The sequence below is a fragment of the Priapulus caudatus genome, unplaced genomic scaffold (genome assembly GCF_000485595.1).
Source record: "Priapulus caudatus unplaced genomic scaffold, Priapulus_caudatus-5.0.1 Scaffold731, whole genome shotgun sequence".
In the NCBI taxonomy this organism is placed as follows: Eukaryota; Metazoa; Priapulida; class Priapulimorpha; order Priapulimorphida; family Priapulidae; genus Priapulus; species Priapulus caudatus.
Genome location: NW_014577792.1, coordinates 125183 through 137086, shown reverse-complemented (window position 1 = coordinate 137086; position 11904 = coordinate 125183). Strand labels below are relative to the sequence as shown.

General features: G+C 42.2%; 1 protein-coding gene and 1 long non-coding RNA gene across 8 annotated transcripts in view; both read left to right on the top strand.

Moving 5' to 3' along the window:
- The window catches only part of LOC106813162 (apoptotic chromatin condensation inducer in the nucleus-like), a 29727-nt gene that overhangs the window by 9291 nt on the left and 8532 nt on the right, over positions 1–11904 (top strand). For 6 of the 7 annotated variants that reach the window (XM_014817228.1, XM_014817226.1, XM_014817232.1 and 3 more), the window contains 10 exons: positions 5134–5194; positions 5456–5583; positions 6260–6412; positions 6825–6939; positions 7348–7586; positions 7934–8041; positions 8325–8405; positions 8646–8839; positions 9363–9487; positions 9809–9918. In XM_014817228.1, coding sequence (XP_014672714.1) covers positions 5134–5194; positions 5456–5583; positions 6260–6412; positions 6825–6939; positions 7348–7586; positions 7934–8041; positions 8325–8405; positions 8646–8839; positions 9363–9487; positions 9809–9918 — 1314 coding nt within the window. The remainder of the gene's footprint in view (positions 1–5133; positions 5195–5455; positions 5584–6259; positions 6413–6824; positions 6940–7347; positions 7587–7933; positions 8042–8324; positions 8406–8645; positions 8840–9362; positions 9488–9808; positions 9919–11904) is intronic. The other variant, XM_014817227.1, reaches the window with a different exon arrangement.
- LOC106813164 overlaps positions 10398–11904 on the top strand; it is a 3845-nt gene continuing 2338 nt past the window's right edge. Inside the window, exons 1-2 of the long non-coding RNA XR_001394434.1 lie at positions 10398–10414; positions 10598–10603. This is a non-coding gene — a long non-coding RNA (uncharacterized LOC106813164). The remainder of the gene's footprint in view (positions 10415–10597; positions 10604–11904) is intronic.

Sequence of the window (11904 nt, the reverse complement as noted above, 5' to 3'; positions counted from 1 at the left end):
GATAATGTAATAATTCTGAGAACCAGCCAATCAGGCAAAGATGGTTGAGTTATTTCCGCTTGCAGAGCATGTGAAAGTTGAGCACCAACCCACTCACCCTCACCTCACCTCACCTACACTTACATCACTGCACAGGGCACACCCATACACTCGCTATCTTGGATTTGTGCTGCTGGATATGCATTGACATTAGTCGGGCTGCTTTGTCACAGCTTTGCATGTCTTTTTATGGTGGGTGCATCTCATTAGGAGATGTCCCCATTAATGTCATTAAGGTCATACTACAATTAGTATATATATATATATGTCAATGTGTCATAATTAGTTTGTGCGTTTATGTATTTAGGGTTAGGGGTTAGGTTGGATTTCACTCATTAAGGATATCAAAGTTGGAACACGTCGCTAATGGAGCGTTGGCGCCGCTTTTTATAATACAGCTGCCAGTTGCCAGCAAACTTCCAACAGTCCGTCTTTCTCGTCCCACGTTGATATTAGCTGTCTGCTCTATAATAATGACAGCTTCGTATTCACTGTTCCAGCTGATACTCTTAGCTTCGTCAACATTTGCATAATCAATGGCGCTATTCTGCCTTCTCTCTTACGTTTGTGGTCCAGCTGATGTCTAATAAGTATGGTGTCCAAGCTTTCAATGGGTGCGTCTTGCTATTGCTTAAAAAAAATCATTTTTATTATGTATAGCATGTTTTGCTGTTTGCCGCGTGGGACAAGATGGGAAGGAGAATTCGTGGAAGTCAAATCACCTAAAGTGACAAAAAATCTCAAAGTAAGTATGAAGGTTCTTATGATCCAGCCGACCCCAGCCACCCTACCTCTCTTGCTCAGTTCTTTCAGTATATCGCAACAATTAACTTCTAATTGCCACCAGCAGACAAAATGGGAGAGGTTTCGTTTGGGTGACTGTAGTGGTTGTGTAGACTGGTACAGCTCTCTGTTGGTCTGGATGCAAGCTGCCATTGAGAACGTTGTAGGGACTTTTTTTTGAGGAGACTTCATTATGCATATTTTGCGTGAAAGTTATAACAGTGAGAGTGCTCAAAGAAAGCTTAGCCTTTTACAGTTAGGACACTGCTGTTCAGCACAAGCAATACCAGTAATATGTGTACATAATGTGTGGAAAAATTCTGTTAACAGTTCAGGAAGACTTGCTTCGAATCTTCACTTTTGAAATGCGTTTTACTACTTTATCCTTGAATTGATGTTAGGGCTCGAAGGGGATTCTTCTGTTTTAGGGTTTGAGGTTGTTGAACGAGGAGGCAATGCAAGAGACAAGACAGAGAAAAGAGGGAAGGCGTTTGTTTATGCTCTTCATTTTAGCGTGTGCACATGATGTAGCCAATTTTTGTTGAAATTGTAGGTCAGGATAGGGTGTAGCAAAAATCCATTATGAGGAAATATATCAGTACGAATCCAAGTACTGCTACATACTGTCCATAGGAATGCAATCCTATAAGATGCATAAGTTGCATCGTAGAAAACATCCTGCATCTTACCAGCCAAAGATCTTTCAGATAAGAATTATCCAGCCTTTAAACATGACCAGTTGTATGTAACTTGAAACGTGTTACTGATTATATAAACATGGCACTGGCATTCACAGCCAAACATGTTTTTAGGCAACAATGCTTCGGCTGCCAACTTAAAGCTAATCATATGCATTTTCTCTATTTTTCTTAGTTTTACGTAATATACTATAAGCATTGATCAGCCTTGTGTTATATTGCTGAGTCGTCTGGGGCACTATCGTGTAACACATGTAAAAATAATAACTGTGATGGTCAGTGTGATTAAGGCTAAATAAGGGGTGCAAATTTTTGGTATTGGTCGCTTTAAATTTTCCCCCTTAACGTTACTTATTGTTAATCTTATCATCTGCGCATCTTATATGCGGTAGAAAAATACAGGAAAATACACCCAGACAGATCAGGCCCCGGGACGGACATTTACCCCCATGCATTCACCCCGCGCAATTACCCCCGGACCATCTTACCCCACGGGCATTTACCCCCCCCTGGACATTTACCATCCGGGACATCTACCCCCAGACATTTACGCCCCGCGAAATTTGAGGAGAGTTAGATGCGACGACGGCGAGAGGGTAGTGGAGGAGGGTAATAGGAGGCGGGAGAGGAGAGGTAGAGATGGTGGTTGAGGGAGGTCAGGCTAGGGCACCCTCATTCTACCTCCTCCCTCTCCACCTCCTCTTCTTCCACCTTCTCCCCCGCCTCTCCACCACCTTCTCCCACGTTCTCATCCGTCCTCCTCCACCTCCTCTCATCCTCCTCTTCCTCCTCCTCCACCTCCTTTCATCCTCCTCCTCTCCTCCTCCTCCTCCACCTCCTCTCCTCCTCTCCTCCTCCTCCACCACCTTCTCCCCACCTTCTCCCCCTCCTCCTCCACCTGCTCTCCTCCTCCACCTTCTCCCCCCTCATCCACCACCTTCTTCCCTCCTCCTCGACCTCCTCCCTGTATCACTGTTCAACAATGAATAATAAACACCAAGTGAGTAATTGTCCGGGGGTAAATGTCCGGGGGGTGAATGGCATGGAGGGTAATTGTCCGGGGGGTATTTGTCCTAGAACCAAAATACAGTATGTCATATTAGCAAGTCCAGGAATTAACTATGAGGCAATCTAAACCTTTCCCCAGAATCCATATCTCTAAAAATACCCACACAATGGGTGAACTTTGGCAATAGGTTGACGATCTTATATCGTAATTCCGTATTTATTAACTGGTAAATTGTCATAGATATTTCTCACATCCGATTGTATTGTAGAGTTAGGGCTATTTTTGAAGATGACAGAACTGCTTTAATTAAATATCTCTTGATATAGTGATCATTGATTGGATTATCTGCTGGAATATTATTTTGCCCTCATAATCCCATAATAGGGTATTGTTTTATGCAATGCTGTGTGGTTGGTGCATACATGTGCAAGTTGATAATATTAGTTCCTCATTTCTGTTATTAGTTTTTATGTGTCTGGATGAGGTGAAATAACTAAGCTCTTAAAACCATTTTGCTTTTTGGTGTTGTGTGCCATTAAGGAACACTGTAAGTGTGTCAGGTCAGGCATGGGTAGAAGCTGGCATTACAGTGGCGTCACGTGTCCCCCGGGCTAGCAGTGGGTTGAGAAGAGTGAGACTGCAGCTGCGCTATCCACAATTCCTGAGCCCTGACTGGGCCAGATGTTGATGCTTCTGACCGCGTCTTTGATTGGAACGAGCCGTAATCGGAAGCTTCCCGAAGCTGCGTGAAGGAAAGACGTCGTGAAATTCCACGCCGGAGTTGTACCTGCTGTGCTGAACTGGCTGAGGAGGCACGTGGTCGGCTTACTCGTTTGAACTGGAATACTGCTCTGTGACCTAGCAAAGTGACACGAGATCTGTTAGTGGAAGTTGGGTCTGCCTGCTTCAAAACGTCACATCGAAACATGATTGATGTACACCTTCTGATCATCAGTGATTTGCCACTTTTGTTCTCTGATTTGCTTAGACTTGCTTGGACATGACACTGCCCGAAAACAAATTGACTTGGGGCTGCTGGTTGTGCTGCATGCCAGTGTGAGTGTCATCAATCACGTGACAGCAAAATGTTGAGAAACACCTCGGACATATTACGTATCTCTGCAGAACATTACTGTGTCAACACACCCAGCACGGATCTGATTATCTAGAAGATAAGAAGTTTCTTACCTAGCTTCAAGTGAATTTGACAATGCCAATACTCTAAATCATGCTGTAGAGTATCAACATGCATCAAAACGATGGAAGTGTTCAAAATGGTCAACCAAGTGCCCTGTTCAAGGGTGTACTTACGTAGTACGTGAGTGGGGTTGTACTATATAAGTATGCCGATTATGCCACAGTGCTGGGCTCATCGCGGGATGTGTAGAATTTGCAATGAGAACTGATCCACAGTGTGCTGACCTTTGAAGACTGTCAATGGCATCCAGACAATCTCACGTTAATCGGTGCTGAGCTTATGTGAACTCGGGCAGCAAGAGTTGAAATGAATATCTATCTATCTGCTAGGAATAAGGATGCCTCTCATGGCTTTCTGTGCTCTACACCTTTCTCACTATCAGAAGTAAATGTACACATGGATTTTTGCCATCTTAAGACTTTTGCCATCACCTGACGAGCTGCAAAGTGAATGATCTGTGCTTTTTAAAAACTCTGTAATGAAATTAGTATGCTTCATGTAGATGAGCAGACTTCGTCAAGACAGAAGAAATCCTGATTCTATGCGATGGGCATAGGTCGCATGAAATTTATCGCGTCCGTGACTGCTGTCTACAGCTTAGTCTGCATCATGAACACACTTGAAACATCTACAGCTATCAACGTTGCTAGAAGCTTCCTGCTACATGTGTTTATAAGCTTGGATCTTCCGTGGCCGACGTATCGTGGATCCATGAAACTGCACTTACCTGACCACCGTTCACGTGTGTGAATGTGGTGAACAGACCTCCACCTCTAGTGGCAGTGATTGACTATGCAGATTACTTTTTCTTCGACCTTGCCGAAATGTGACTGTGCAGCTGAGTGGTACATCCAACTTTGTGTGAACGAACTATAACTTTCAATGATCCGACTACCTACACTGCGCTGCGATCACCTCCACCACTGATGAGCACGTCCTGCTTTTGGAGATAGTTGATATCATCTTCAAAGAAATAGATTGCGGGACACATCACGACACTGCTAGCCCCACCTACCTCCACCTTGCTAATTTTATATCATTGACCAGGTAGATGACCAGCTGCGAGCGACATATGGACTTCAGCAGATTGGTTGAGTCACCTTTGCAAATTGGAGTCGCCTACGTGTATTCTTTGTCGCGTTACCAGCTGCACTTAGAACTGTCAGAGACTAGATTGAAAAAATGTTTTCTGAGTGTATAAATGGGTGCTGTAAAGCGGCAGACATGGTTTAATTTATTTTGAGTGAAGATACCGAGAGATCTGGCCATTATTCTTAGACAGCCAACACAAAGCCTCCTGGCAGAAACTTGTCAAAGGCAAAAAGATTGCAAAATTTTATATGTAAAAGATTGTTTGACATTGTATTTGTAGCATATGATGCTAGGTAAATTAATGGTTTTTGCAGGTGCAACCTCTGCTTCCAACAGAACCACCCAAGATCCAACTAAGAAAGATTTCACTACACTGTAGGCAACCTTTATTGCATTCTAATCAATAGAAATATGTACCATATAGCATCAGTAAACATGTAGCACAGATATGGAAATGAAATGATATGAAATATGATATATCATATCATATGAAAAGGAAGCATTAAACAATTCGCACTTCATCTTCCAGTTTGATGAGAAATGAATGATCACCATTATTTTTGATTGAAGATGTAATTCCAATGCTACAGTTTTGACTTTTGTTTGTCTTATGTGAACATTTTCCATTTTTAATAGCTACAAGAACAGGCAGTACTGAGACAGCGACACAGAAGACAGGCGAACAGCCAACGCGCAAGCGTAGGTGGGGTACGGCAAGACCTGCTAAGAGAGCTACCTTAGCCATCTCATCTGATGTCCTAAAGGTGAGAAGTGGGAGCTCGTGCAGACACCAGCATGTGTGTACATGTGAAAGCCATCAAACACATTCCCATTCATCTTGTTAACTGGTCATTATTCCACATATTTGCATATTTTTCTATTGATTTAGATGCTTGGATAAAATGACAGCTCGGTATGTATTTCAATATCATGTTGAAGCTTGCTACTATGCATTATTTATTGCAGTATTTTCTGTGCATTATGTATAAGCCATATCGGAAAGTCCCTGCTGCCATATTGAGATCAGATAACATGGATAAGAGGGGTGATAAGTTGCCTATATATTACATAGTTACGATAGTACTAGTCTAGGTTTTTGATCTATAATTCTCTTCACTAACATCGTACTTCAATTCACAGACTGTGAGTTTCTGTTTACAGAAACATTTACAAATATTATTGTGGTCATTTGGGCTATTTGGCAATGTTTGTGTTAATGCAAAAACTAAAAACGCACGAGTGTTTACATTAATCATGTACTTTCCTAAGCGTGCCTGGCCATTTTATCCCCCTTTTTCTATGACCTAAATGTCCAAAGCTGGACTTTCCGATATCACTTATTGCTTTAAGTGGGTTCAGCCATTCCATTGTCATATTACGTTGTTTTTTGGCTCGAGGGAAAAATTCCCTGCTTATTTTACTTCTAATATGTTTTGTCAGGACATCATACCGGATGTGAAACCTGACCCCGTGGAGCCGATGATTGTTTTGGATACGCGTGAGGTGCAGCAGGCTGAGAGCGACTCTGATGTAGAGGAGGAGCTACCACCATCTAAACTCAAGAAGGACCGGAAAGAAAATGCTATGCAGATGGTATGGTTTTGGAAATGAGTACAATTAGCGTATTTCATTTTGTAGCATGTTTATGAACGTGAACATGTCACACGTGTAAATTTTAAATTGAATCTCCTCTTGTATATTTTTGCTTGTTCGGGTGCTTTGGGGGCTAATTCTAAGCAATAAAAAGCACTCCAAAACTTGCATGAGACAAGCTAATAGTAGCAGGATTCTTATGTAAGCCATGTAAAAACTACATGCATTAAATTTTGCAGCTAAGACATGAAGACATAAAATACGATTACAGTTTAAATCTCTAGAACCCTAGCTATCACTCTGCTATCTTTAATATACATCATTGAGTTTGTAGTTCATGTATAAATGATGAAGATTGGGCATAATCAGTGTCTCTGTTCCTCTTTCAAATCGTTTCATTATTTTCTCATAGGTTGCTGAGAAAGTCTCCCAGAAAGATGTCCTATCAGAGGAAGAGCTTGATTATGAAGATGAACCTCAGCAATCTGGTGATAAGGAGAATCAAGCAGTGGAAATGAAGCCTAAAGGTACATGTCAGATAATAATAACACATTTTCATTCAACATTGATGGTTTTTGAGCTAATTCAGGAATAAGAAAATTTCAACTTTAAAAAAGTGCGATGTACTGTTGGAATTTCTGTCTACCAAACACTTCGAGTCGTGTGGTCAAAACTGCAGTTATAATCAGAGTGTTTGTTTTTAAGTTATTTTTAAGTTTCTACAAACTTTTCACACATCCAGCAATGTTGCAATGCCCACTCGCCGCATTCATCACTGTTCATATTTGAAGTGAAAGTCAAAAACGGCAATGTTGTTACAGCATGTTAGGCATCTGCTAATGAGCTGAAAGCTATCGAGCATGCAAACTAAAAATCCAAAATTGGCTATTTCTGTACCAGGCAACCAGTTGTAGTCGTGATCTGTGTTTGTCTAGTGGAAGAGAAAGTTGTAGGAAAGGTGAAACTGCAGCTGTCTGGAGCACTGTTTGATGAGCCGGAGGCGGCCACACAGCCACCCTCACCCTCCCGCAACCCACCGTCCACCCTCGTGCATATACGCAACCTCGTGAGACCTTTCACTCTCAACCAGCTGAAGGAGCTGCTAGGACGCAGCGGCAAGCTGGTGGACAGCAGCTTCTGGATTGACAAGATCAAATCTCACTGTTTCGCAGAGGTGAGTGTCGGCGGTATCAGTGTTTTTTAAGGCTGGTAGAGCGGTGCCTTTTGCCGGATTCCTTGTGTGCCTGTACAAGAGTTCCCACATCTGGTGTCACAGACTGGGGCTCCCGGTGTGTCTAACTTTTAACAGATGTCCTGTGTATAGCACAGTTTCACTAGGCTATTCACTAATTCACAACAGTAATGCTCAGTAGTTATCGTATGGAACCATGTGCTCAAGAATTTAGAGTCTTGCTTGATGGTTTGTCATTTCTCTTGTGTGAAATTCAAGCTACTGCGAAACTACGACAGGTATAGTTATTGTTAATCACTATAAAACGTGTATCTATTTGTATGATTTAGTTCGAAACTGTTGATGAGGCAATGGCCCTGCGGGCAGATCTGCATGGAGTTAAATGGCCATCTTCGAACCCAAAAGTTATCAGAGTGGACTTCACAGAGCCGGCAGAGGTAGTTATCCACTCTATTATGAGGAATAGGCACTTAATACTTATTTTCATCTTCACATGATTCCTGTTTATGTCTGTTATGTATTTTTAATAATATAGTTTAATATTACAAAATCCAAGTAACTATAAAAAATGTGTGCTATTGTGTTAATTTTTATCTTTGTCATGGTAAGTTGCATGTGCATATTTTCTATAATCCAACTATAATTGTATGGCATATGTAAATGCTTGTAATACTAATGAGTTACTACTAATAATAACAATTTATGGCTGGAAACCTCTAGTTGGATTTTCACCGTGAGTTAACAGTGAAGCAGGACCAGAAGGCAGAAGCCATAAAAGAGAAACTCCGACATCAGCACAAGGTACTATCAGGTTACTTGGCATATATTAGGTGAAGTATTGCTAGAATTCTCTACGCCTCCCGTCTTCCTCTTTCAAACTTGCTACGCTACGCTATCAAAGTTGCTATGCTATTTATGACATGTGCTGCTTGCAAGCAGGCTGGTGGATGATGACTCTCTCTGCTTGTTGCTGTTGTGCGTAGAAGTAGATAGTGGTAGTGGAACATTCTGCAGTTTCTAAGTATACCATCTTTTACTTAGGAAGAGAAACGACGAAAGAAAGAATTGGAGTTGAAGGCAAAGGAAACAGAGGAGCAAGCAAGAGAGCGCGCAAAGCGATCCAAAGAGGAAGCAGACAGAGACTTGAGAGAGGTTGAGAAGAAAAAGCGCTTGGTTGATGTGCGAGAATGGGACAAGGACAAAATACCAGGTCGCTCACCACCTGAATACGCTAGGTATCTGTTATTATTGATGCTGATTTGTTTATTGGTTACCGTTAATCGGTCTTCGTGTCAAACTCCTATAGTGTGGTCAAATACAATTCAAAAATGCCACTTTTCGCTCTCAATACTTATGAGTGCAAAGCTAGAGTAGGTCACATTAGCAGTGAGCAAGATCCGGGCATGAAGTTGTATTAAGTAATGGAAACCACAGTTGTGTGTAGTTGTATTGAGTAACTGAAACCACAGTTGTGTGTGCGTGTTCTGTATGTTATGTTAGTATGTCCGTATGGTCATCTAAATGGTGGACAAATTAGTTCCCATGCTATTAGCAGTAATTATAGTCCATCCCTAATGGTTAGGCAAAGAAAAGATTTGTGCGCGACTACTGGGAATTTTCAGTTAATTCGCGTTATTGTGTGCAAAGCTATACGGTTGCAATATGGAGTTATGAGGTAACTGAACTGGCCAGTGGTTTAATTGTGTGATCGTTGAGGTGTCGTGTTGCTGATGCTTGTGTGTTCATCTGTGGTTTCAGCAGAAACAGAGTGCGCCCAAGGTCACCTTCAGCTGATGGCGCGAAAAAGGACAGGTCACTTTCACACTCTCCTAGCAGAGATATGAAGAGGAGGGACCGCAGCCGGGATAGAAAAGAGAAGAAAGGTGATGGCAACACCCATTATTTTAATTCCTTTATACCGTGTCATCAGTTGAACATTTATCGTCATTGATTTAATAGGATGTTGCCTATTGCTAAGATTAGAAGGTGTACTATTAGACCATTCCCTGAACAAATTTTTCCTATTATAATCAAGAAATTATTTAAAATTAATAACAACAAAATGATAATTAGTGATTGTATGATATTTCAATCTGCTTTATTTGGTATAATTAATTTTACTTCTTTATGATATGAAAATGGGAGTAAGACCATGTTTGCTTACATTTAAGTATAAATCGGTAATGATAAATTTCTGCTTTCAGAGCGTAAGAAGGAAGGGAAAGAAGAAGCACCTGCTAAACTGTTGGATGACCTATTCCGCAAAACGAAGGCCGTACCATGTATCTACTGGCTGCCTTTGACTGATGAGCAGGTAACCTATACCCGGAAAAGCATCACTGTGGCGAAATTGAGGTCACAGGTAAAGTCGCAAGTGGCAGCTAGGAAGATTTAGACATTTTCTGAGACATGGGTGGCTTGACAGAGCGATTGGAAAACTTTTTTGTTCAGCGTTTGATTGAAAGGAGGCATAGAAATGTACTTTCTGGCTGAAGTGCGACAGTAAGTGTGGAGACCTTTTGACTGACTCAATGAGGCGGGTTTAAATATGGATTTGTTTACTGTTACGCTGGTTAGAAAGAATTTTGACTGGCCGGTTGCTAGTAGAGATCTATACATGCCTGGTTATGAGGCTACAAGTGTCACAGTGAAATTCAAAAGCTGTAATTTGTTGAAATAGGATTTATGCTCCTTAAATGTTATTTTATGGCATTCGTAACTGTCAGTGGTTGTTACATTGTAAATGTATGGGCCACTGCCAGTGCATGTGGTGGTGGTACTGGAGTTTTGCCTCGTTAATTAGTTACAAGGTGGCAGCTCCTCTATTCCAGCTGTAGGCTTGGCGTAGGTAATAGATGAGTGTTACTATTCTGTCTTGGAGGCAAATAAGTTGTTGACTACTACGTTACGATGGAGCTTCCATGCTTTTTTTAGATGCTGAAGACACTTAAACGTACGCCCATCCTCGTGAACTTTCATAACGATCCCAACAGAAGCATGTCTGCTTGAGAAGTCCTGATACCATCCTGTGCTTCCACGTGTTTTCGCGTGATATGTGAAAACATTCGGGACTCAACAGGGTTTACTAAATCCCACCACTCCACCACAAAGTCACCGCAGTAACCTGTTAGATGAGCCGTGTGATCCGCGGCCCTTTGATTTTATATACAGGATGTATTGGTATCCGCTGCGGCGGACGAATGTCGGCAGGATACTATGGTTCATCGTCTCCCACGCCGCCGCGTAGACAATTTCCCTTCCGCTCTATAACCTCGACCCATAATTGACTAGCTCTACCAACACTTGGTATATCTTACACATCTTGGGGAGAAGTGAGCAGCGTACCAAAACCATGTCATGCGACTCTTTATTTGAACTTGATGATATTCCCTTCGCTCTTCTAACTCGGCCTAATTAACCTACGCGGCCTACCGAAACTTGGTATTACTTAAACATCTGGGAGAGGTGAGGCAGTCATAACGCAAAACCAGGTCACTGGCGACCTTTATTTGACCTTTATTGAACCTGATCAACTTTCCTTCCTGCTCTAACTCGGCGCCGGCTAATTGACGCTAGGCGTCCAAACTTGGGTATAGCTTTACCCACATTGGAGAAGGTGCGGCAGCGTACCGAAAACCAGGGTCCTGCGACCTTCTATTGACCTTGATATATTTCCGCTTGCCGCTCTATTAACTCGCCCCCTAATGACCTAGCGCTACCAAACAGGGTCACTAGCGACTTTTTCCAATTCTCACCCTTTGCCTTGAACCTTTGATTCATATTTCCGTTCCGCTCTGCTGAATTGGCCCCTACTCTACCTAGGCGCTACAACCCAAAGCTTGGATATACGTTTACACATCTTGGGGAGAAGGTGCGCAGGCGTACAATAACATGATACTGGCGACCTTTATCTGAGCTTTAACTTGACTCTTGATTCATATTCCCTTACCACTCTATAGACTTCGCGCTGTAATTGACCTAGCCCAAAACGCAGGTCACTACGTATTTATTTGACGTTTACGGTGACCTTGATCATATTTCCTTTCCGTTATTCGCCCTAATTGACCTAAGCGCTATCCCCAACTTCGTATACTCAACACATCTTGGGGAGAAGGTGTGTCGCGTACCAAAACAGGTCACTACGAGCTTATTTATTTGACATTTACCCTTGACCTTGATCATATTTCGCTTTCGCTCTATAACTCGGCCTAATTGACCTAGCGCGAGACAAACTTGTATACTTAGCCACTTGGGAGAAGGTGATGTCGCGTACCGAAACCAGGTCACTGCAACTTTATTG